The following is a 26,327-nucleotide window of genomic DNA, read 5'->3' as shown; positions in this document are numbered from 1 at the left end:
TCAGTCAGTTGAGCGTCCGACTTCGGCTCAGGTCATGATCTCGCGGTCCGTGGGTTCGAGCCCCGCGTCGGGCTCTGTGCTGACAGCTCAGAGCCTGGAGCCTGTTTCGGATTCTGTGTCTCCCTCTTTCTCTGACCCTCCCCTGTTCATGCGCTCTCTCTCTCTGTCTCAAAAATAAATAAAATGTTAAAAAAATTTAAAAAAAAAAACAAAACAAACAATGTGATGTTCTTTTAGGTAGAGGCTGACAGAGTACAATGTTGCTCAAGATCTAAGGAAGCAGGTACCCTCATACATTGAATGCAAGACTATAAACTGGTATGGTCTTCTAGAAAGCAGTCCTGTAACATATTCTAAAATGTAAAATGAGTATACTTTCTGATTAAGGATTTTAGCCATTCTAATAATCAAATGGTTCTATCAAAATATCTTTACAAGTAATTCTTACAGTATTCTCCATAATGTAATGAAACTTTGGAAACAAATAGCTATCAATAAGGGATTAGATAAATTATGATACCTGTAAATAGATTTCTGTGCAGCTGTTTAGAGGATGGCATATAGTAGGGGTTGGCAAACTCTGGCTCACAGGCCAAATCCAGCCCAGTGACTATTTTTGTTAATAAAGTTTTATTGGCCCACAGCCACACCCACTAGTTGATATATTTCTACGGCTGCTTTCACACTACAGTGGCAGAGTTGAGTAGTTGTAACTGTAACCAAATGGCCCAGAGGCCTAAATTATTTATTATCCGTCCTTTTACAAAAATGTTTGCTGATCCCTGATATATAGATAGAGTCATTGACATGGAAATCTCTCTGTATCATATCATTTAGTCATAAAAGCAGGATACAAAATCACATGCAGGGGCGCCTGGGTGGCTCAGTCGGTTACGCGTCCTACTTTGGCTCAGGTCATGATCTCGCGGTTTGTGGGTTTGAGCCCCACGTTGGGCTCTGTGCTGACAGCTCAGAGCCTGGAGCCTGCTTCTGATTCTGTGTCTCCCTCTCTCTCTGACCCTCCCCCGTTCATGCTTTGTCTCTGTCTCAAAAATAAATAAACATTAAAAAAAATTTTTAAAAATCACATGCAAAGTGTGTTTCTGTTATATAAAATTATGTGATGATGAGGAAGGGGAAAAAAGACTTAAAGACTTAAAGAATGTATTTTTAGGAGCAATGACTTCAGTTACGTTTACCAAAATGTACTGGGTTACCTGTGAGTTGTGAGATTTTAGGTGACTTTTAGTTTCCCTCTTTATATTTTTCTATAATTCCTAAGTGTCTAAAAATGATTGGCATACATAAAATGGATAAATGGCTATTATCTTTGTTATACAGAGTTTAGAGTTCATTTAATTACTTTTTTTAAATTTGTTTTTTTGTTTGTTTGTTTGTTTTTGAGAGAGACAGAGGAAAATCAGGAGAAGGAACAGAGAGAGAGGGAGACACAGAATCCTAATCAGGCTCCAGGCTCTGAGCTGTCAGTCCAGACCCTGACCTGGGTCTTGAACTCATGAACTGCAAGTTCATGACCTGAGCCGAAATCAGGAGTTGCATACCTAACTGGCTGAGCCAACTAGATGCCTCATGAATAGATTTTTTAAAATTTATTTGTTTTGAGAGAGAGAGAGAAAGAGAGCAAGAGAGAGGGAGAGAGAGAACAAGTGGGGGAGGGGCCGAGAGGGGGGGAGCAGAGGATCTGAAGCTGGCTCTGTGCTGAAAGCAGAGAGCCTGATGCAGGGCTTGAACTCACGAACCATGAGATCATGACCTGAGCTGAAGTCAGATGTTTAACTAACTGAACCACCCAGATGCCCTTAGATTATTTTTATAATTAGAATAATATACTTACAAGTCAACCTATCCAGAAACTCTAAGATCATGGTAGTATATGAAGTTTGGGAAGGAAACAGGTAGCCCTTCACACTGTAGTTGTATCTGAAGGCACTGTGCATTCTGGGTCATCAAGGGCAGTTCCAATGATGCCCGGGAGTCTGCTCATGAAATCAATAAAGTATTCAGTTCACTTCAGAAAGTGGAAGTAATAGAATCATTGCTTCTTTAAAAGCCTCTCTTATTGGAAAATTTACTTTCATAAAATCCCCCATTCACCTTTTCTGTCAAATAAATGAGATTGTGTTATAAGGCAATTATAACTCCATGTAAACATGCATTATCCTATTTGTTCTACAAATCCCGGGAAGCCTAGTAGGGTTCTGTATGCTCTTCTGTTTGCAAAGAGGAAACCCAGGTACAGAAACTTTGGAGTGGAGGCAGTGTGACAATAAAAATTCCATTTGCTTTAACTTTTCTCCCAAGAGGCAGACTGTATTTTTGTGTGTGTGGCTCGCCAGTGATATAAAAGGTAATGTTAGTATACTGTTTTCCCTTGAGGATTTCCTGGACGTGGTTAGAAATGAATTAAATGTTGTATGCCTTGGGAGAAAAAGTATTTATTTTCTCACTGAAAATTCACAAGTGCTTTTTAATGAAATACTCTTCTCTGTTTTTTTTAGGATTTTATATTGCACGCTGATCCTTCCTCTGCACTACCTTGAGCCTTTCTTTTCATACATCTTCCTCAACCTCCAGCTCATGGTCCTGCAAGCCCTTCACCTCTACTGGTGTTACTTCATCCTGAAGATGCTCAAAAGATGTATATTCATGAAGGTAAGGGCTGTCTGAGTCTTACTGTTCTTAACGAGTGGATTTCATTGCTAGATTGAAGGTGAGGCCCAGGTGGTGGAACTTTCTAGTTAATTAATAGTTAACCAGAATTCTTTATATTTTCTTGATTTGATCATTATTGATTAAAATGTATCTAAAAGGTAACTATCTTTTCCATTAAGTAGGTCTCTAAGGTGCTTTTAAAAAATTGCTTTTATTATTAGACAAGTAATTTTTATAAAACTTTTATCCAAATATTGATTGCTGCTTCTTAATTTATTTTTATTTTTATTTATTTGAGAGAGCACAAGCATGAACGGGGGAGAGGGGCAGAGGGAGAGAGAGGGAGAAAGAATCCCAAGCAGGCTCCACACTCAGCGCAGAGCCCGATGCAGGGCTCAATCCCACGGCATTGGGACTATGACCCGAGCAGAAATCAAGAGTCAAACCCTCAACCAACTGAGCCACCCAAGTGCCCCTTGGTTGTTGAATTTTAAAGAGTGTCCTAATAAGTCTAAATTTGGTCTGGTTTGGGGTAAGCTTTATTGTGAAAGTTGAGTAGTATTTCAGAGCCTTACGGTTACCTTCACTGAACACTCAATTTGCACATAATGCTCTCCCTCTGAGCTTTCTCCTACATCTGAAATATTGTCTGTCATTTGGCTATGCTTTTTCTCTGAAAACAGCTTCTTCTCTAAGTAATAACAAATTAATAATACATTTTAGACAATAGAAGTTTTTGTTTGTTTGTTTTGAATTCAGTTCTGGGATTTAATCCTAGAACAGGGGTGGGAAAGGCTTCCAAAATGAGTAAGATATGATTACTGCCATTGGGGAAACAACCCAGCATCTGGGGTGGGGGGCATATTTACCTACTAGTGACCACCTATATTGTGGAAGACAGAAACTAGTTGACTCCAGGGGGGGAACCAGGGAAAGTTTTATCGAATAGACAGAATTTGACTTGAGCCTTTAAGGCAAGTAAAAGAATAAATAAATAAAATAAAATCATAGTTCCTTCTTTGTCTGGAAATCATACTTTAAAAAAAAATGTTTATTTATTTATTTATTTTGAGGGAGAGAGAGCAGGAGAGGGGCAGAGAGAAAATCTCAAGCAGGCTCTGTGCTGTCTATGCAGAGCCAGATGTGGGGCTTGATCTCACAAACCGTGAGATCATGACCTGAACCAAAATCAAGAGTCAGACACTTAAGATTCAGCCACCCAAGTGCCCCTGGAAATCATACTTTTAAGGGAGTTTTAATTAAGGATCTTTCAAGGTGGAAGTTACAGTGGGCCCATTTTTGGTGTCACCATTCATGTGTAGTATGACACTGTATCATCAGAGGGAGTGGCTTGTAATGTAACTGGTATCCTGTCAATTTATCTGATAAGCTCACATTTTGATCAACCGTCCAATTCATTTGTTTTCCTATTTTAGTAAATGTGCCTCAAAGATTATTGAAGAGTTGACAAATGAAATGGACATTGCGATAATCGACCTCTGGGTTTTCTACCCTCTCTTAGCTTCTAGATCTAGACAGAGGTATAGGAAATTGCATCTGGATTAATCTCAAACCAGATTCTGAAAGTAGTGTTTGTTTGTTTAAATAAATTACTGACTTGAACTTGTTTTCTTGAGAGTGGACTCTTTCCCTTAAGTAGGAATGCCCAGGAAAAAACAAACAAACAAACAAACAAACAAACAACTTTCATCCAAATATTCTAGTTTATTAATATTCTAAATAGTTTTCTCCTGACCTCTGCAAAAGTTATTTTACCTCTGAGCGACTGATAAAGTTAAAGGGACTGAGATAAGGTTAAGAAGTTGAGTCTTTAGACAATTTGCACATCCAGGGGCTGGAAGGAAGGCAGGCCACTGAACTGAGCCTGTCCCACCACTGAGTCAAGCCTTCCTGGAGCGCCCATCCCTAGGCAGAAACGGTTCCCTTAATGGCTGGTGAGTGACAATAATTACAGGCCTGGAAGGGATCCAAGCAGAACAAAACTTGGAGACCAGAAGGTACTCTTGTTTGGTTTCAGCATAATTTTTCATATTTCTGACCTCTAATGTGTTGTACCAGGCCTGATTAAAAACCCAGTGCGTTGGGGAGCCGTGGACAGGAATTCCCGATTTCTCATGCTGTACTTTGGAAAAGCTGTTTCCAATTGCATTTTGACAGCAGTAGTGGAGGCCCCTGCAGCCCTAATCCCTGAAGTTCTTATGACTTCAGCTGGCTTGCATGCACACTCTGTTTTCCATAGCGGTGGCAAAACTGGCTGTGAAATCAGCTTATTCCTCCAAAGCCGTAAAGTGCCTTTTAAAGAATGCTATTTGAAGGCACAGTTGCATTGCAAAGGGGAAGGAGACAGATAAAGGTGGGAGTTGACATTCTTAGAGGAACAACTAACAAGTCAGTTTTCAACTCTATTTAATACGTAGTTAGCATTTAATGTACACCTCAGTTGTTACTAAGGTGACTAATTCTTGGATATTTAAAAAAGGGAATTGCAGAAGTTCTCAGGCCTCTTCAAATGTCTTTCAAATCTTGTAACAGAGGTTGGGAATTTGTCTTTTTAAGCTTCTAGGCCTTTAATGAGTAGTTTTGAATATGCAAATAAATACGTCATTCAAGGGAACAAACCACACAGGCGTGGAAAGTCACAAAATTGTTTATTAACCTTTTTGTGGCCTCCACGGATTTGCCTGGTAGGCTGGCAAGACAAAAGTGATTATACATCCTAAAAATAGCAATTTTGGAAATATCCATACCTTATTTTCCCTAAATAGTAGGGTCACTGCACGAGTATGACGAATGAAAACCTTCTACCGTTTGCTCCTGTTGTTGAAGACCTTAAAGCAACAGAGGAACCGAAGTGGTTCCTCTAAACTGGGGGGGTGGGGGGGGGGGGTTGTGAGGAACTACCAGCCCACACATCACATTGGGAAGTATGACAGGCTGATACATCCGTCTTGTCATTCTCTTTGCAAACACGAGAAGTGCTTTCAGAGGAAGTTGGAAGGAGGGTGGCATGCTTTCGTTTAGTATTACTTCAGAGAATTTGATCATCATCCTGGTTTTATTTTCTTCTTTCTAAATATCACACTGGGTGCTGGCCAACTCAAGCATGTCTCTCTGACATCTTAGGCTGGTGCACAGCCAAAATGCAAAGGGAGGAGCATTGCACGCAGCCGTCACAGCCAGGACAGGGCAACTGGCCCCTGGCAACCTGCCCCAGCCATCTTCTCCGGACAGGCAGCGTCTCTTCAGTTCAGAGATGACACTTTATGTGCAGTGAACTCTTAGTGAAAGAAAGGAACCCTCTCAGAAATAGGAGAAACTGAGGCCTCGACCAAAGTCACATAATAAGTTTATGGCAAAGCTGAGACTAGAACGTGGGTCTCTTAACATGTAATACTCTGCCTTTTCTAATTATTGTTGCTTTGAAATAACCAGAAAATTAATTTAAAATACTTGTAGGGGGTAAAAAAATAGTCCATAAAACAACTTGAGTCATCAAGATAATAGAATAAAACCCAGCACGAATCCTTTAACTTGTGCTTGAACGTTCTGAAAACATAAGAACATGTTTTGTATTTACTTTTTTAGTTTCATTAACCTCCATGCTTTTGGAGGTTTTCCAGACTTTTTCCTGTGGTTGATTTCAAGCTTCATAGCATTGTGGTCTGAAAGTATGCATGGTATAATTTCAATTCTTGTAAACTTATGAAGGGCTGTTTTGTGACCCAGTATATGATCTATCTTGGAGAATGTTCCATGTGCACTCGAGAAGAAAGTATATTCTGTTGCTTTGGGATGCAGAGTTCTAAATATATCTGTCAAGTCCATCTGATCCAATGTATCATTCAGGGCCCTTGTTTCTTTATTGACTGTGTGTCTAGATGATCTATCCATTTCTGTAAGTGGGGTGTTAAAGTCCCCTGCAATGACCACATTCTTATCAATAAGGTTGCTTATGTTTATGAGTAATTGTTTTATATATCTGGGGGCTCGGGTATTTGGCGCATAGACATTTATAATAGTTAGCTCTTCCTGGTGGATAGACCCTGTGATTATTATATAATGCCCTTCTTCATCTCTTGTTACGGCCTTTAATTTAAAGTCTAGTTTGTCTGATATAAGTATGGCTACTCCAGCTTTCTTTTGGCTTCCAGGAGCATGATAAATAGTTCTCCATCCCCTCACTCTCAATCTAAAGGTGTCCTCAGATCTAAAATGAGTCTCTTGTAGACAGCAAATAGATGGGTCTTGTTTTTTTATCCATTCTGATACCCTATGTCTTTTGGTTGGCGCATTTAATCCATTTACATTCAGTGTTATTATAGAAAGATATGGGTTTAGAGTCATTGTGATGTCTGTATGTTTTATGCTTGTAGTGATGTCTCTGGTACTTTGTCTCACAGGATCCCCCTTAGGATCTCTTGTAGGGCTGGTTTCGTGGTGACAAATTCCTTCAGTTTTTGTTTGTTTGGGAAGACCTTTATCTCTCCTTCTATTCTAAATGACAGACTTGCTGGATAAAGGATTCTCGGCTGCATATTTTTTCTGTTTAGCACACTGTAGATATCGTGCCAAGCCTTTCTGGCCTGCCAAGTTTCAAAGGAGAGATCAGTCACGAGTCTTATAGGTCTCCCTTTATATGTGAGGGCACGTTTATCCCTTGCTGCTTTCAGAATTTTCTCTTTATCCTTGTATTTTGCCAGTTTCACTATGATATGTCGTGCAGAAGATCGATTCAAGTTACGTCTGAAGGGAGTTCTCTGTGCCTCTTGGATTTCAATGCCTTTTTCCTTCCCCAGATCAGGGAAGTTCTCAGCTATAATTTGTTCAAGTACCCCTTCAGCACCCTTCCCTCTCTCTTCCTCCTCTGGGATACCAATTATGCGTATATTATTTTTTTTTAGTGTATCACTTAGTTCTCTAATTTTCCCCTCATACTCCTGGATTTTTTTATCTCTCTTTCTTTCAGCTTCCTCTTTCTCCATAACTTTATCTTCTAGTTCACCTATTCTCTCCTCTGCCTCTTCAAGCCGAGCCATCGTGGATTCCATTTTGTTTTGCAATTCGTTTAAAGCGTTTTTCAACTCCTCGTGACTGTTCCTTAGTCCCTCGATCTTTGTGGCAAGAGATTCTCTGCTGTCCTGTATACTGTTTTCAAGCCCAGCGATTAATTTTATGACTATTATTCTAAATTCACTTTCTGTTATATTATTTAAATCCTTTTTGATCAGTTCATTAGCTGTTGTTATTTCCTGGAGATTCTTCTGAGGGGAATTCTTCCGTTTGGTCATTTTGGAGAGTCCCTGGCGTGGTGAGGACCTGCAGTGCACTTCCCCTGTGCTGTGGTGTATAACTGGCGTTAGTGGGCGGGGCCGCAGTCCGACCCGATGTCTGCCCCCAGCCCACTGCTGGGGCCACAGTCAGACTGGTGTGTGCCTTCTCTTCCCCTCTCCTAGGGGCGGGATTCACTGTGGGGTGGCGTGTCCCGTCTGGGCTACTTGCACACGGCCAGGCTTGTGTTGCTGGGGATCTGGCGTATTAGCTGGGGTGGGTGGGCAAGGTGCACGGGGGCTGGAGGGGCAGGCTTAGCTCGCTTCTCCTTAGGTGATCCACTTCAGGAGGAGCCCTGTGGCAGCGGGAGGGAGTCAGATCCGCTGCCGGAGGTTTGGCTCCGCAGAAGCACAGAGTTGGGTGTCTGCGCGGAGCGAGCAAGTTCCCTGGCAGGAACCGGTTCCATTTGGGATTTTGGCTGGGGGATGGGCGGGGGAGATGGCGCTGGCGCCTTTGTTCCCCGCCAAGCTGAGCTCTGCCGTCCGGGGGCTCAGCAGCTCTCCCTCCCTTTGTCCTCCAGCCTTCCCGCTTTCCGCGCAGAGCTGTTCACTTATGACCTCCCAGACGCTAAGTCGCGCTTGCTGTCGGAACACAGTCCGTCCGGCCCCTCCGCTTTTGCCAGCCCGACTCGGGGGCTCTGCTTGGCCGGCGAGCCGCCCCTCCGCCCCGGCTCCCTCCCGCCGGTCCGTGGAGCGCGCACCGCCTCGCCGCCCTTCCTACCCTCTTCCGTGGGCCTCTCGTCTGCGCTTGACTCCGGAGACTCCCTTCTGCTAATCCTCTGGCGGTTTTCTGGGTTCTTTAGGCAGGTGTAGGTGGAATCTAAGTGATCGGCAGGACGCGCTGTGAGCCCCGCGTCCTCCTACGCCGCCATCTTCCCAGTCTCTACTTTTTTAGTTTCAAATCACTTCCTTGTGAAGCAGGCTCTGTGTAGATTCAAATCTCTGCTTTCTCATTTGCTGGCTGTGTGATCTTAGGGATATTACTTCCATCGATTGCCTGAGTTTCTCCACCTATAAAATGGAGGTGGTGATATTAACACCTGCCTTGTAGTATAAAGCCCTTAGAACAGCATCTGGCACATGGCAAGCACATGATAATGTCAGCTACCATTGTCATTACCATTATTACTAACTCAGGTTCTTTGTGCCAAGTCATGGAGAGCCTGTGACTTCCAGGTAGCCTGGCACTTGGCTGTCAGTCAAACCCTCCCTCCCTTCCACTTAGATAATGCCGCAGCTGAGTCAGGCGTCAGTCCAAGGGCTCCCATGAGCCCTTGCTAAGCTGTCTTCTGCCAGACAACTTTCGGGACTCACATTCTGATGATCCTTTTTGACACACTCCGATATCAGCATGTTGGGGAAGAAATACAAAATTTGTAACATCTAGGAAACCTCTAGGTCTCTTTTCGTGGTAGTTAGCAGTGGATGTAAAACCTGCCCTTTGCTGGACAAGAGGTAAAATATCACAAAGGCTGGTGGTTAAAATAGCGTATTATAAAAATGCTATCAGTTTACATTTCCATAGTTCCAAGTATTTATATAGATTAACTACTTTACCAATCTATTGGGGGCACCTGGGTGGCTCTGACTTTGGCTCAGGCCATGATCTCATGGTTCTTGAGTTCAAGCCCTGCATCAGATTCTGTACTGGCAGCACGAAGCCTGCTCAGGATTCTCTCTCTCTCCTTCTCTATCTTCCCCTCCCCTGCTCGCATGCACACGCGCACACATGCTCCCTCTCTTTCTCTCTCTCTCAAAAATAAATAAACACTAAAAAACATTTTAAAAACCCTACAACAATCTATTGAAGAAGCAACAGTAGAGTTTATAAACTTGTAAAAAGTAACCATGCAAAGTTGCTTGGCTTAAGGAATTTCAAATTTGAATCTTCTTCCACACACTACATTCAGCCGAGCCGTGAAATAGACTTGCAGAACTGGGAGAGACCACGACGCATCCACCAGGACACCATGACCCCCTCCTCAAGTCCTTCCCACTGTACTGCAGTGTACCACTCCCTTGCATATCAAACTGTGCTCTGTGTTTCCTAGAGGAAGAGAGGGGGGTGAGTGACGAAGTTACATGACTTACCCAAGGTCACAAGGGAGTGGGGTTCATGCCTGCAAAGCTTGAGACTTCACAGCCCATGTTGCTCATGTGCTGTGCTCTCCTGCCTCTGCAGCAGCTCTGTGTTTGTGAATGTACGTCCTCCTAACATGAGTGATATGTATTTAATATGTGTGTGTTTATATGTATTTCCCTGCGTGTGCATTCAGTGGATGTACACTCAGTCCTCACAAATTTCATTATCTTTTTGTTTATTGTTTGGTGAGTTTTAGTAAATGTATAGACCAAGCGGCCAATACTCTATTAAGATGTAGAACATTTGGGGTTCCTGAGTGACTCAGTTGGTTGAGCGTCCAACTTTGGTTCAGATCATGATCTCCTGGTTCGAGGCTCTGGGCTGACAGCTCAGAGCCTGGAGCCTGCTTGAATTCTGTGTCTCCCTCTCTCTCTGCTCCTCCCCCACTCATGCTCTGTCTTTCTCTCCTTCAAAAATAAATAAACATCAAAAAAAATAATAAAAAAGAAAGATGTAGAGCATTTCCTTGACCCTATAACGTTCTTAGCGTCTACTTCGGTCATCACCCATTCCCACATTGGCAGACACTGTTTATTTTGAGAGAGAGAGAGAGAGAGAGAGAGAGAGAGAGAATCCCAAGCAGGCTCTGTGCTCCGCTCGGAGCCTGACACAGAGTTCAATCCCAGGACTCTGGGATCATGACCTGAGCTGAAATCAAGAGTCGGATGCTCAACTGACTGAGCCACCCAGGCTCCCCAGAAACCACTGTTCTTATTTCTGTCCCCATAGACTAGTTTTGACTTTCTTAAACCTTATATAATTGAAGTTACACAGCATGCTCTTCTCTACATTCTTTTACTACAAACTTCATAGTCTTATCATGACTTTGCTCACTTGTCATTGTCTCCTTGACAGTAATCCATGAATTCCTGCTCTTCATAGAGAATGCTCTTTAGAAAATCTCCCTAGGGCTATCCCCATTATGGGATTCTGTGGCTTGAAACAATCATAAATTTGAGTTTTTAGAAACTTGAAAGTGTGGAATTGTTTAAAGAAATCAGAGTAGAACAGGCAACCATCATGGCTCTAAGATAATCACAGAAGGGAAATGTATCCTGAGAGGACTGTGAGCAAACCCGCCTCTTGCCAGCTCTCTGCCTCCAGCAGGATTCCTGTTGCTTCGCCCTGGACTAGGAGGCCTCGGAACAGATGCCAGGGCACAACCAGACCACCTAGGATGGCAGTAGGCACTCAAATCCTGCCTTTCTTTCCCTGTCCCAAATATGGCCCTGGATGTTTCCTTGAACCACTGATCATATCTTGCTGAAGTTGAAAAGGAGGTGAGGGATGGGGGAAGATCTAAATAAGAAGAGATAAAAGATGCTCTGACAGTTTTCATACCTGATTTTAAAAACCATTTCACGAAAATGGAATTGAATTTTATATATTCCTGAAAAGAACAGATACTCCATTTAATTAGTAGAGAAGAAGCCACACACAGATGCCCATTAGCACATGTACACACAGAGATATCTTATATGGGACTTGAGTTTCTCCTTTTTTATTTTTAGTTTATGTGTTTATTTTGAGAGAGAGAAAGCACAAGTGGAGGAGGGGAAGAGAGAAGGGGAGAGAGAATCCCAAGCAGGCTCCATGCTGTCAGCGCAGAGCCCAACGCAGGGCTCAAACTCACAAACCCCGAGATCATGACCTGAGCCGAGATCAAGAGTCAGATGCTTAACTGACTGCACCACCAGGCGCCCCTGGAACTTGAGTTTCTGTTTCCATCAGCCTAGACAAGGAGACAGGAACAATTTATGGCTTGCTAATAAATCTACACATTCACACCAGGATGTGAAAGTACTATTAATGGGCTCTTGGGCCAGAGAGCCTGGTAAAAACAGGGGTAGGGGGGAGAGGTGCACTGTTTCTGTTAATATCCCACAAATCTCTGTGGCGACAGCCTCCCTGCAGTCCCCATCCCTCCCCCACCACATAAGTCTCAGAAGAGAGCTTTATGTAACACAAAAGAAACCTTACTCCCGAAGATTCATTCAGTTTATAGATAATGGGTAAAATAAATTAATTTGTACAACATTTTCATTTTGATGTATCACGTGGGCCTTAGCATCATGATGCCTTTATCTATGTTCTGTTTGGGGCATAACAGGTATGCCATCCGTGGGACCCTGGACTCTCAGTGGGGGCTATTTTCTGCAAATTGTGTCTGCTTGCCACATACGGTGGACTCTGGAAATCCTAAAGAGAGCATCACTGGACACACACACTCTTCCTGTGGTCCCACAGCCCATTTTGCATGCCAGCTCTGAGACTTTCATTTCAGTCAGACCTCAGCCTCAGTGTTGTTCCAAGAGACTTGGGCTTGTATGTACACTTCTATAACATTTTTAGAATTTCCGGAGATGATGGTCATGTCTTTCAAGGGAATGGGGTTGGTTGTTCTCACTCACATGGTTGGATTTGGGACCACCAATCAAATCTCTAGAGCATTCCACCAAGGCCCAGCCGCGGTGGGGTCACAGGCTAAAGTCAGAGCTGATCCTATAGGAGCTATAATGGGTGACTACTTATGTCATGATTTGGTAGGAGCCTCTAAATCTACATGCACATCCCCTCAGAAATCTCCTTTACCCACTTCTCTGGGCACAAGATGATATGAAGAATGTGTGGAAAGTCCAGGCTCTGGGATGACCCCAGGCTCCTGGCTGTCCAGAAGAGAGTAACAGGTAAGGGCAAAGGTCAGCGAAGGTGTAGAGGAGATGGAAAACAAACTGCCTGCATTCTGTACCATTCTTGCTTCCCCGACTCAGTTGCGTGTGTGTGTGTGTGTGTGTGTGTGAGACCATGCACACATGTGCACATACAGGGGGATTTCAGGGGTGCTGTGGGACTCCACATCCGTGAGGGGATGAAGGGAGCTGAACTGAGCAGAGGTGGTGCTGTTACAGCTAAGGCCTCAGCCAACCCTAGAGAAAACCCTAGAGCTGGGTGGCCCTCCAGAGATGTCCAGTTGTGGCAAAGAGGCTGGACCTCTGTCCCCTGACATTAACCTATCGCTAAATGTGGGCTGCGCTGTGGGGAGGGAGCTTAACTCCAGATAAGGCAACTCTCTTCAACCAAGGATAATACCAGAGAAGGACATTCCTGGAGCCCCCAGGGCTGGGGGTTTAGAACCATGGTTCTGAGGGCCTCCCACCTCTTCCTGCCCCATCCTGAACCTAACAGCAGTCCCCACGAAGAGGACTGCGTGTACCTCTATAGGCAGGCTAGGCATCCGAGAGCATGGGCTCCAAACACGTAGAAGTGAGGCCTTGGAAAAGTCATTTATTTATTATTTTACCTTCTGTTTTCTCATTGGGGGTGATAACTTTACAGGATAAAATGCCAACGTGAATGAGATGGCTCTCTAAACTTCAAGGGGCAGAGAAATCTTTGATTATAACAATTGCAGTAAACATTCCATGGTTTCCTAGTCAGTCATTTCCAGTTACTTCCTGTCCCCCACCCCCCACTCGCAAGACACTTGTTTCTCTCATGCCAAAAGTCCTTTCTGAGCTGTGGAAGATCAGTCACCAAGCCCTAGGGCATCCAGGAGGCACTGAAACAGTTTGCTGAAGTGTCTGGTGAGAAAGGGGCACTCACAGGTTTCTGGAGGGGAAGGTGGGGAGGCTGCAGGAGGCTGAACCCCTAGACACTGCCCTGTGGGGTTTGGAGTCAGGCCGGGCCTTTCTGAGAGCCTTTAGAAATGTGTCGGGTGCCAGGCACTGGAGGTGGCAGGTCTGGTGGCTCTGCGTGTCTCCTCCACTTGTGCCCCGTCACCCCTGGAGAAGGTGGCCCTCCCAGCTCCCACTTTCTACAGGCAGTCCTGGCACTCACACTTGCGTTCCTCCCCAGGAGTGATATGTGTTCTGGAAGCGTCTCTGCAATTGGCAGGTCTGCATCTGTCTCAGGGTTTCTCCACAGTAGCACTGGTGACCCCTGGAACCAGATGATTCTTTGTCATGGGGGCCGTCCTGGGGACTGTACGGTGGTTAGCAGCACCCCTGGCCTCTCCCTGCCAGATGCTGGTAGCAATCCCATCCCTAGTTGTGGCAACTTGAAATGTCTCCAGATGTTGCCAGATGTTCTCATCCTGTTTGAGAACCACCACCTATCGGTTCATATGTCCATTTCCCTTTCTGTAGAGGTGCATCATGTTTTCTTCCCCCAGCACACGGTGTTTTTTATAGAAGTTTCAAAGGCTTCATTTTATTGCATTATTTATTTACTCCTGTGCTTTGTGCTGTTGTCGTCATGCATTTTAATAATATATAATAAATGTCATATGTTTATATATGAAAATATACATCTACATATAAATATTAATTACATTTATTATATTGCTATTTTTTTGTTTTGAACATTTAATTATTTTCTAAAATGATAAAATTTTAACTTTTTTAATATTTCCCTTTATTCTTACCATTTTTGGCTCTCTTCATATTTTTACTGGATTTAAGATACCACAGTTTTCTTTATCTTCTTCTTCTTTTTCTTTTTACTACTTTAAAGAAGCTGCTTTATTATCTTTTGCCTCACATGCTTTCTGATGAAATGTCTGTTTTATCTTTGTTCCTCTAAACAAATATGCTCTTTGTTGCCGGGGGGGGGGGGGGGGGGGGCGCAGGCTGCTTTAAAATTGTTCTCATTAGCACTGGTTTGCAGCAATTTGATCATGATGTATCTTGATAAGATTTTTTTTTTTAATGTTTATTCTGCTTGGAGTTTGTCGAGCTTCTTGAACCTGTGGGTTTCCAGATCTCATCAAACTTAGATTGCTACAAATGTTTCAAAATTTCTTCTGTTATCCCTTCTGTTGTCCTGTTCTTGTGGCACTTGCATGACCACTTCATTTGCCCAGAAATCAATGATATTTTGTTCATTTTCAGTCTTTTTATTTCCCTTCTAGGCTTCATTTTGACTGATTACTATTGCTATGTCTTCACAATCTTTCATTTTTTCTTTTGTAGTGTCTGATCAACAGTTAATCCCATCTAGTGTGTTTTTTAATTTCATATATCATATTTTTCATCTCTATAAATTATATTTTGGTCTTTTTTGCATCCTCCCTTTTTCTTACTATGTTTGTGTTTTTCTCTACTTTCTTGAATATATGGAGCATATTTAGAAAAGCCATTTTAACATCTTTGTTTGATAATTCCATCATCTCTGATATTCTTGGTTCTGTTTCTATTCATAGAATTTTGTCTTGGTTATGTGCCATATTTTCCAAATTCTTTGCAAGCCTGGTAATTTTTCATTAGATGCCAGGCAGTGCTCACTTCAGCAGCACATATACTAATATAGATGTGAGACGTTTTGAATTTTACATTGTTGGATGCTGGATTTTGTTGTATGCCTTTAAATAGTGTTTTTGTATGTAGTACAACTAGTGTATTTTGTTTTTGTATATGCAGTCAAGGTGTTGTCATAAGTTTGATGCTTTCAAGGCTTGTTTTTAAGCTTTGTTAGTGTGAGACCAGAATAACCATTGGTCGATGGCTATTAATTAACAGTGAAGTCCTTCTTAGTGTTCTCTTTGATGTCCATATACTAAGAGTTCTTTTTGGGGCACCTGGGTGGCTCAGTCAGTTAAGCGTCTGACTCTTGATTTCTGCTCAGGTCATGATCCCAGAGTCATGGGATCAATCCCCTCATCAGGCTCTACACTGAGTGTGGAGCCAGCTTGGAATTGTTTCTAACACTCTTCTCCATTCACACTCCCTCTCCATATATAAAAAAATAATAATAATAAAATTTTAAAATTAAAAAAAACATTAAGGAGCAAGTGGGTGGCTCAGTCAGTTAGGCATCTGGCTTAGGTTCAGGTCATGAGCTCGAGGTTCATGGGTTCAAGCCTTGCATCAGGCTCTGTGCTGACAGCTTAGAGCCTGGAGTCTACAATTCTGTGTGTGTGTCTTTCTCTATCTGCCCCTCTCCCACTTGCACTTTGTCTCTGTCTCTGTCTCTCTCGCAAAAGTAAATAAACATTAAAAGAAAGAAGAACTTTTAAAAAAAATTTAAAAAGAGTTCTTTTCACTCTGGCTGCTGAGCAGACAACAAACTGCCACCCCAGTATGAGCTCCAGGAGTTGTTTTTCAACTTTTTTTCTGGTGATTCTTTGCCTGGCCTTTGGTAGTTTCCTGACACACACACATTGGTCAGTGCTGAGTCAAAGACTGAAGGGAATTCCACTAAAGATCTCTGAAGCTCTCTCTCTCTCTGCATATCTTCCTTCTCTCCAGCATTCTGTCCCACAAATACCTGCCTGGTGGTAAACTCCAATTTCTATTTCCTCAACTCAGTGGCACCATGGGGCTCTGTTTGGTTTCTTCACTGTGCTTCAGCTTAGAAATGGTAAGATGGTATGCTGGGACAGGTGAACGGCTCCCCTCCTCCATTTTCCTTTTCTCAGGAATCACAGTCCTGAGCTACTTCTTGAACAGTATCTAAAAACTATTTTTATATTTTATCCAGCTTTCTAGTTGTTTAACATGCTAGGATAATCTATTCCCTGTTTTTCCATCCTGGCCAGAAGCAGTTGTCACAGTATTTTATTTTCTAAATAACAATAGTTTATACACTTCCTGAGATAGTCTGTTTCATTTTCAAATGAGCATAACTGTTAGGTAGCTCCTCTTTACTCCTGATCTTTCCCTCTAGGCCAATGCTGTCCAATAAAATATAATGTGAGCCACATATATAATTTTAAGTTCTCTAGTAGTGTCATTTAAAACCATAAGAAACAGGTGAAATTAATTTTAGCAATATATTTAACACAACATAAGCAAAATATTATCATTTCAATTTTGCCTGTGGTATCTTTTGCCTGGTGTGTATTTTAATCGGGGAAGGATTATAATCATATTTACAGCTAATACAGTGATTCAGCAGTCAATACAAAAAACTAGGAATGAGACCTTTTTCATTCTTTTTTTTTTTCATGTTAAGTCTTTGAAATCCAGTGTGGATTTTACACTTACAGCACTTCTCAATTTGGACTGACCACAACTCAATTGCTCAAAAGACACATGTGGCAAATGGCTACCACATTGGATGTTGTAGCTCCCAGCTCTAGAATAGCCATTGTACTTCTCTCCTCCTGCATCTGAGACAGATGGTGGGATATGTTCTCATGTGTAATCTGTTCTCATGGGGCCCCTGGTGTTATGCTCAATTATACTGTTATGCTTGATTATACTATGCTGGCTGTACCCACTACCTTTCCTTTTCCACTCAAGAAGTTTTCAGTTTGTGAGCAATAGAGGACAAAAGCCAACCTATTGTCTTTAAAAAAATTTTTTTTTAAATTATTTAGTATTTATTTATTTTTGAGAGAGAGAGAGAGAGAGAGAGAGAGAGAGAGAGAGAGAGAGAACAAGCTGGGGAGGGTTATAGAGAGCGGAGAACTGGGGATCTGAAGTGATGCAGGGCTCAAACTCACAAACCATGAGATCATGACCTGGGCCAAAGTGTGACACTTAACTGACTGAGCCACCCAGGTGCCCCCCATCCTTATTTTTTGTTTTTTGTTTGTTTGTTTTTTGTTTGACATCCTTATTTTTTGTTTTTTCCCTTCATTGCTTATCTCCAAGTACCACATCTTCTTTATATACCTGATTCTCCCCAACAAACTCTGCTTCTCTGAGAGTGACACTTCCTGTCTGGTACACTTTGGGGCTCCTTCTCTTTAATAAGGGCTATGAACTACCAGGTCCCAGCCTGTGCATTTATACTTTCCCTTTCTCTTTCTGGAGGTGATTTTGTCTGCACTTCTAGGTCAATACACCCATCCTGCTCATTCTTCCAACCTTCCCCTCTCCATGTTCCCAGCACAAGTTAGAGGGCTGAGGGAGCTCATTCGAATTTGTATATATATATTTTTCTTCTTATAGATACCCAAACAGTGTTCTCTCTTCCCCAGGAAAATTGAAGGCATTTGATGCTGTATTTGTTTTTGGAAAGTGAGGGAGAAATGTGGAATCAGTCTACGATTGTTCTCCAAGCCCAGAAGTCCTCAAGTAAATCATTTGCACACAGGTGCTTAAAACGTTTTTAATAATAGACTTCTTCCTCCATTCTCACATGTAATCTTGATGATGTCTCAGTATGGAAGCTGCATTTAGCAGCACAGAACTGCATGGTAGCCATTAGATATCAACCATATGCCCTACTCTCACCCGTGTGGCTCTGCTTCTGTGGATTGAACATCTCCAATTCTTTTAGAGCACCTGGGTGGCTCAGTCAGTTAAGTGTCCGACTTTCAATTTTGGTTCAGGTCATGATCTCATGGTTCGTGAGATCAAGCCCTACATCAGGCTCTGTGCTGACAGTGTGGAGCCTGCTTGGGATTCTCTCTCTCTCTTGTCTCTCTGCATCTCCTCCACTCTCTCTCTTTCTCTCCCTCTCACTTTCTCTCTCTCAAAATAAATAAATAAACTTAAAAAAATGTTTAAACATCTCCAATTCTTTAAACTGTACCTCATCCCAAGGTATGCTATTGAGCCTTTTCACCTACCTCTCTCATTTCATTTTATCCAGATTCTCCTTTAAATGAGCATCAGTTTCTACACATGGTCTGACTAATACAAAAGCAGGTCTGATGTCTCATTTTGTGAAAACTCTACTTCCATCGATGCAGCCTAGTTTTGCTTTGAGTTGCTGATAATCACATTACATTGTTAATTTATAGTGAGCTTGAAATTGATTAAAACCTCTAAGTCTTTTTCACATGGGCCAAGTCACATTTCCTCCATTTGGGGATTGTCTGGTGATGGTGGTGATTTGTGATGGAAGTTATATTCCTTCTTATTAAATATCACTTTGCTTAATAAGCTTATCATTTGAACATTTTGCTTAAGAATGAAAAGTAGTAGGGGCCCCTAGGTGGCTCAGTCGGTTAAGCATTCGACTTTGGCTCAGGTCATGATCTTGCAGTTTGTGAGTTCGAGCCCTGTATTGGGCTCTGTGCTGACAGCTCAGAGCCTGGAGCTTGCTTTGGATTCTGTGTCTCCTTCTCTCTCTGCCCCTCCCCCACTTATGCTCTCTGTCTATCAAAAATAAATAAATGTAAAAATTTTTTTAAAAAAACAGAATGGAAAAGAGGACATTTGGTGATGGATGCTTAAATGTTCCTGAGGACCTTTTGTCTAGGACGTCTGTTATAAGAATTAAGGAGTATTCTACATAAACCATCTCATGAAGAAAGTCTTTATTATTTTTCCTGATATATATTTTCATCAGGTGAGGATTGTGATTATATTTAGGGCAAATACAGAGTGAGGTATACTGCTCACACTGACAAGAAGATCTCCTAGGATTTCCACTTTTTGTTTCAGATGAACTTTTTACACATTAGCTATGTTGACTACACCTGACCAGAATGACCTGTGGAGCCTTTAAAGAAGGACACTCATGGCCAGGTCCTAACTCAGACCATTTAAATCAGGATTTATGAGACAAGGCCCAGACATTGGAATTTTTTAAATGTTTATTTACTTATTTTTTTGAGAGAGATAAAGAGAAAGTGGGGAAGGGCAGAGAGAGAGAGGGAGACAGAGAACCCCAAGCAGGCTCCAGGCTGTTGGCACAGAGCCTGAAGCAGGGCTTGAACTCACAAACTATGATATCATGACCTGAGCTGAAACCAAGAGTTAGACGCTTAACCAACTGAGCCACCCAGGTGGCCCTGGACACTGGAATTTTTGACTGACTTCTTCCCCTGATATAAGTGATTCCGATCTGCCTCTCAGGTTGAGAGCCACTAGAAAGTCGAGAAGTCCATGTATGTGTGTATCTGTGTGTCTTCTCCACTGCTGGACAGATGTCCGTGGATGACTCTCCATTTATTGTCTACTTTCTAAAAACCAAAGATAGCTGCATTTCTCCCCCACATGTGTGGAGTTTGTGGACATGACCTCAACAAATACTCCCATCTTGCAAATTTTAACAAAAGCAGCAGACTTTCATGTCACATAGGTGCTCAATGCTAAAACATCATTACAAAAGAAAACTCAGACTATTGAAACACTTGGAGATTATTTCCTTTGTGGAAACCCAGAATTCTTTAAGTAGTACATTTCTCTGGAGAATTAAAGGCCTGACTCATTTTATAAGATGATTGACTAATTAATTGTAAACAGCCATCCTTTATAGGAAGTGAGACATATTGGTAATTTTATATTGCCTTTCTGGATTAAAAAGACTCATCTTAGGGGGTGCCTGGGTGGCTCAGTAAGTTAAGTCCAACCCTCAGTTTTGGTTCAGGTCATGACCTCATGGTTTGGTGAGTTCAAGTCCCATGTCAGGCTCTGAGCTAACGGTGCAGAGCCTGCTTGGGATTCTCTCTCCCTCCCTCTATCTCTGCCCCTCCTCTGCTCACGCTGTTTCTGTCTCTCTCAAAGCAAACACATACACTTAAAAAATTTTTTTAAAGACTCGTGATATATAGATACTAAAGAAATAAAAATTATTTGAAATCATGGAATTTTCAAATTAGAAAGATCCTTAGGTGACTCGCTGCACCTCTTTTCACAGAGGGCAGCAATCTAGGGAGAGTCTGTGGCCTCAGAAACAGCCTGCTAACCACAGTGGTGACTCTGCCTGGGCATCACCTACAGCTGGTTAGAAATGCAGCTTCACCAGGGGTGCCTGGCTGGCTCATTCAGTTAAGCGTCTGACTCTGGATTTTGGCTCAGGTCATCATTTCACAGTTCATGGGATCAAGCCCTACATCAGGCTCTGTGCCGGCATCGTGGAGCCTGCTTGGGATTCTCTCCCTCTCTCCTCTGCTCCTCCCTCCTCAAAATAAATAAGTGAAAACTTACAAAAAAAAAAAAAACCCTCAGAAATGCAGTATCTCAGGTCCCACTTCTGAATGAGAGCATGTACTTCATCAAGAACTCTGGGTGATTATATGCCTATTAAAGTTTGAGAAGCCCTGGTCTAGAAAATTCAGATCCAGGTAACTAACAGTAACTGTCCCTGTGTAGCTAGGTTTGATAGAATCCAATTTAAATTTAATGCAGCCTCTTTGAGGAAAAAAAAAAAAAGAAAGAAAAACCCAATTGTTTTTTTCTGTGACCTTGTCATTTTGGATCATAAGAACTAATATAACAAAAAGCAATGTATTTGGGTAGTAGTTCAGAAAATTGAACTCTTTGACTGAATGCACCTCTTTTTCTTTTCATACAGTTGAAGTGAAAAGTTTGCTTTCAAAACAGCATAAAATGCTTATTATATTGTCCTTTGTTTCATTGCCAACTGTGGATTTAGATGTGGAGCCATTCAAAAAGCAGTGGGACGTTATGAGTCATTCATGACCTCCTGGGCTTTTGACATTAATGTAGAACCACAGATTCCCAAGCCCAGAGTTTCCTTAAGGCATTTCAAAAACACAGCTCTACAATTTTATTGAAACCATAGCTGCAGATGTCTTTCCCAGAGGTATACGGAAATGCTATGGCAGAGATCATTCATTTACTTGAAATGAGCATTTTATCTCATTAGCATTAGTATATTTTTTCCTCATTGTCAATGTTTATTTTGCTTGGTAATCCTTGCAATCAGTTTTTAGGAAGATAGGCCAGGGCCAGATGTTACCTTGGTTAACAGGCAAATCATGATTAATTGATAAAGATCTTATATTCCAGTATCTTAAAATATAAGAAAAAGTTACATGAAACAGTAAAGCCAGAAGTGTAGATATCAGGGTTTGATTTACATTTATTGTACGCCCCCTCTCCCACTTTTTTTTTTTTTTTTTGGTGGATATGAAAGTGATAAGTCGTGTATGACTTGGGTGGTGCTGGTTGTGTTACACACATTAATACAACTCAGATTGATGGCTACAGATGGGAGTATATTCTCTAAGATAACACAGCACGGGGAGGGGTTCTGATGTTGTGTCATATGAGGAGCTGTGGGAGGAAATTGGAATATTTAGCTTGAAGAGGATTTAACTGTCTTTAAATGTTTGAAAAACTGACCGATGTTTGAAGGAAGTACACAGACTCCTTTTGGACAATTACTGTAGTTATTGGAGATGTATGAGCAGGAGTGTGTATGTGTCAACAGAAACTAGATTAGATGAGCCTAAATGTCCCTTCCAAACCTGGGGGCCGTTGGGCACTGATCTTTCTTAAGTAACACCCCTTCTGCATCTCCAGTGCTAACCCTCCAATCCGTGCCACTGCTCCCCTGGACTACAGTCACAGCCTGCACAGCCTCTACCTCTGGTGTCTCCGAAGTCCTTCCAGCCCCTTCCACACAGCAATCAGGAATGCTGTTATATAGCAACCAGCTCCCCCCATTAGAGCAGGAGTTTTCTGAGTATAGACGCCTTGTCTGTTTTGGTCGTTGCTATCTCAGACGGTGCTGCACAGTGGCTTCTGGTTGGACTTAGAAATAAAATATACCTCCTGACCGTGATCTTTGAAATTGATAATCCGGTCCATGCTCACTCCCTGACTTCATCTTAGGACATGCTCCATGTTTCTCACTATGCTTCAGCTGCATTGGCCTTTCTGATCCCTCAAACGTGACAAGATTTTACCCCACCTGAGGCCCTTTGCACATACTATTTCTTCTTGAAACGTTCTTCACCCCACTCTTTCCTGACCACTCCTACTTACCCTTCAGGTTACTACCTCCGAGTTCCATTTCCCTGGCACAGCTACCTGACGTCACCCCATCTAAGTGAGATCCCTAATTCACACATGGTGGTTTTCTCTACTTCATAGTAACACTTATAAATGCGTAGTTCTAGATTTATTGTTATTAGTTTGAGCTCTTAGCATTTGGCTCTTCTAGTAGACTGTAAGTTATCTGAAAACAAAGACTATTATGTCCTTGACGCCTTGCACAATGCACTGGGGCTCAAGAAATAGTTTTTGAGCCAGTTGTTCTCAGTGGGGATTTTGCCCTTCAGAGACATTTGACAATCTCTGGAGACATTTCTGATTGTCACAGCTGTATCTAGTGGAAAGAAACTAAAGAAACTTACTGCTAACCATCCTAAATGAGTAGAACAGTCCCCACACCACGAATTGCCAGGCTCACAATGTCAAGAGTGCCTAGGCTGAGGTTCCTGGAATGGATGGATGAACTTCTTTCTCTTTTGGCTGATTCCACTTTGTGGTTGGTGGTGTTCCCAAAGTATTCCCTGCTTTCCCACCTCCCGTTGTCATTCTATACAGAGGGAAGGTAGGTTATGCCGGAACAGCCAAACTCGCTAGTTCTTGAGAAGCCAAGCTCCGTGTAATTAGCTGGGTAGCATTTCTTCAGATGTAAATATTGGTGGTTTAAAATTATTCAAATGATAATTCCAAATGGTTGCCAGCCATTTCCTTTTGAAATCAGGCAACTGCATTGGGAAAGTTCTGATGAATGGAGAGAATAAGATTGTAGCTTATTGTTCAGTTGGAACTGGGTGAAAATGAACACATTTATAACACTACCAACTTTCCATTCCTTCATGGTCATGTACAGTTTGGGTTGGGAAGGGAATAGTGGTAGGGTTGACCATGCCAAGCAGTCATTCTTGGTTCCTTTTCATTCACTTAGTGACCATTTCTGTCTTGTCATTTCTTCTCTTCTTAACCTTGTCGAATGTTGGGTCTAAGCAGCAGAACCGTTCATGTCCTGGAAGCAGCTAATTCTCACCTCCTGCCCTTCGCACATACCTTTCCCTCCCTTGGAATCACAGCATCCAAGTTTGAGCTACACAGTTTCCCATCTCTAGTTCAAGCAACTGTACTTAGGAGGAAGTCTTCCAAGGTTGCTACTTATTGAAACATTTCTTTCAGCCCCATACAGCGCTTCCCAATCTTCCTTCCCTCAGGGCACTGAGAGACTGATACTTGCACAGCATGCTAGGGAAAATCGCCGCTACCGTCCAAAGAATGAGGAGACTGGGGCTCTGGTAGCTGCTCCAAGATCTAAAGGAATCAATGTCTCAGCATATTTTAACCTTTTCCTGGCACACCAGTTGGGAAACTCTGGTGTAGAATAGCCCCACGATACTCTAGTTGCTATGGGCCATAATGATGTTATGTATTCCATTTTGAATGTGAGCTGGTGGATTGGGGTTGCCTAAGAACAAGTTGTATTTTGTCTACCACTGGAGAAGGACAGTGGTGAGATACTTTGTGAATTTTCCTTATTCAGAAATCTCAGCAACAATGGCAGCATGGCTCCTCTGAACCAAGGAAACGGCCCTGTCCCGCAAGAACTCTCTGAAGTGGTTGTCATGAGTCTGCTGCAAAGTGCTCTAGGTCAGGAGGGGGCTCTGGGGATCCAAACCTGTGTGGCACAGCTCTGCTGACTGCTGTGCTACAGTTTGCTGAGCCCATGGGCCAAGCCAACGCAGAATCTAGATCCTGGCCACAGGGACTTGATGCAGTTTGGAAATTGCTGAAGACAAGGGAAGAGGTCTATACCAAAGAGCCCCACTGAGTGTGATGGGCTGGGAAACAAGGTCTCCCATACAGGGCAGGACTGAGGATGATCTGGAGGTTTTTGTCTGGAACAACTGAATGAATGGAAGTGCCATTTGCTGAAATAGGGAAGACCGGAGAAAAGGTGGTGTATGAGTTGACCAGCATTTGATAAGCCCATTAGGCAGCTGAGGGGAGATTGTCTAGCTGTGAGCATTTGAGTTTGAAGCCAGGGAGAGAGGTCCACACTGGGGTATAAATTTGGGAGTCAAGGTGGGGGTTTCTGCTGTGGTGTTAGATTCATTCATTCACTCACTCATCAAACAGATACTGAGGGCCTACTGCACACTAGATGGAATCACCTAAGAGAAACTAGAAAGAAAGATTGTATTCCCCTCTCTCCCCCTGCAAAGAGAACCAGTGAAGCTGTGTCCTTCCACCCATGCTTTCATATGCTTGTTAGACTTGAATACAGTCAAAAATATGGAGTATTGCTTTCTTATTTTTAAACTTTACATCTAGTATATATAATTGTGCATCTTGTTTTCTTCATCCATGACATTCACATTGGCACATGTTACTCTGTGGATCAATTCATTTAACTCCTGTACAGTTTTCCACCAATCAGATACCCCACACTCTGTTTAGCCTCCTGTTTATAGTCAATTCTACCATAAACATCTTTATATCTGTCTCCTTGGGAATGTATAATGAGAGTTTCTCTGTAGGGAGGATTCCCACATCACCTTTACTGGATGCTGTCAAACTATCTTTCAAACCGAGTGTGTGAGAGTCTCTCGTTCCCCACATCCTCACCAACACTCGCTTTTATCGGACTTTTCAATATTTACCAGTTTGATGAATGTGAGATTTTTTTAAATCTCATTTTAATTCTCATCTTCCTGATTACTAAGCATTTTGTATAGTTTATTTGTCACAAATGTTGCCTCTTCCGTGAATTGCCTGCTCAGATCCTTTGTCTACTTTTCTGTCACATTGTGTTTTTCCCCCCTTCTTAATGGAGTGTAGAAATTCTTTGTTGGATGCTAATATTTAAAACAAATTTGAACGTTTCAATTTTAATACACATTTTCTATGACTATATACTTAACCCTCCACCTTTCTATGATTATTTCTTAAACGATGCTTACCTAAATCCTAGTGATTTTTTTTTTCCAAAATCGTTTTGTATCTTTGCCTTGTTAGGGTTGTCGAATTTCCAGGCCATAGAATCTAAAGCTGTTTCTAAAGGCCATAAAATATGGCAGTTTAGAGAATGCGCTAATTTTAATTGTTCCAATCCCCAAAGCAAATTACATTTATGAAACCAAATCATTTTCCACATCCATCGCAATTGGATGATTATGACAGAGTCTGGTACATTGTTAATTAATTTTTAGGTAATACAGAGAATATGAAAGACATCTATGGTTGTTATCAAGAACCATGCAGCTGCTGTGGGGCTGTGTCACTCAGCTGGGTGCGATGGAGTCTTGAAGTTCTTATTTAACCTGGAAAATGAACATGTTTGACAAGACACTTTCTAGAATCCACCTAGCCCTAAAACTGACTTCTTCTCTTAGAAGCTCATTTTTCAAAGCCCCCATAAGCCTTAGCAAAATGAATTCATTTCTTAAGGAAATTAGAGACATTGATAGCACCAAGTGAAATGAAAAAAGCCATCAGTGGAAAATAGAATGCACACTTGACCTTTGTACGACACGGGTT

At 42.2% G+C, this 26,327-nt stretch overlaps 1 protein-coding gene across 7 annotated transcripts in view; it reads left to right on the top strand.

The window, feature by feature from the left end:
- The window catches only part of CERS3 (ceramide synthase 3), a 122,006-nt gene that overhangs the window by 83,467 nt on the left and 12,212 nt on the right, over positions 1-26,327 (top strand). For all 7 annotated transcript variants that reach the window (XM_060617806.3, XM_060617808.3, XM_060617805.3 and 4 more), the window contains one exon: positions 2,520-2,673. In XM_060617806.3, coding sequence (XP_060473789.2) covers positions 2,520-2,673 — 154 coding nt within the window. The remainder of the gene's footprint in view (positions 1-2,519; positions 2,674-26,327) is intronic.

The sequence above is a fragment of the Panthera onca genome, chromosome B3 (assembly GCF_046562875.1).
Source record: "Panthera onca isolate mPanOnc1 chromosome B3, mPanOnc1 haplotype 2, whole genome shotgun sequence".
In the NCBI taxonomy this organism is placed as follows: domain Eukaryota; kingdom Metazoa; phylum Chordata; class Mammalia; order Carnivora; family Felidae; genus Panthera; species Panthera onca.
This window is presented reverse-complemented; position numbering and strand designations above follow the sequence as displayed.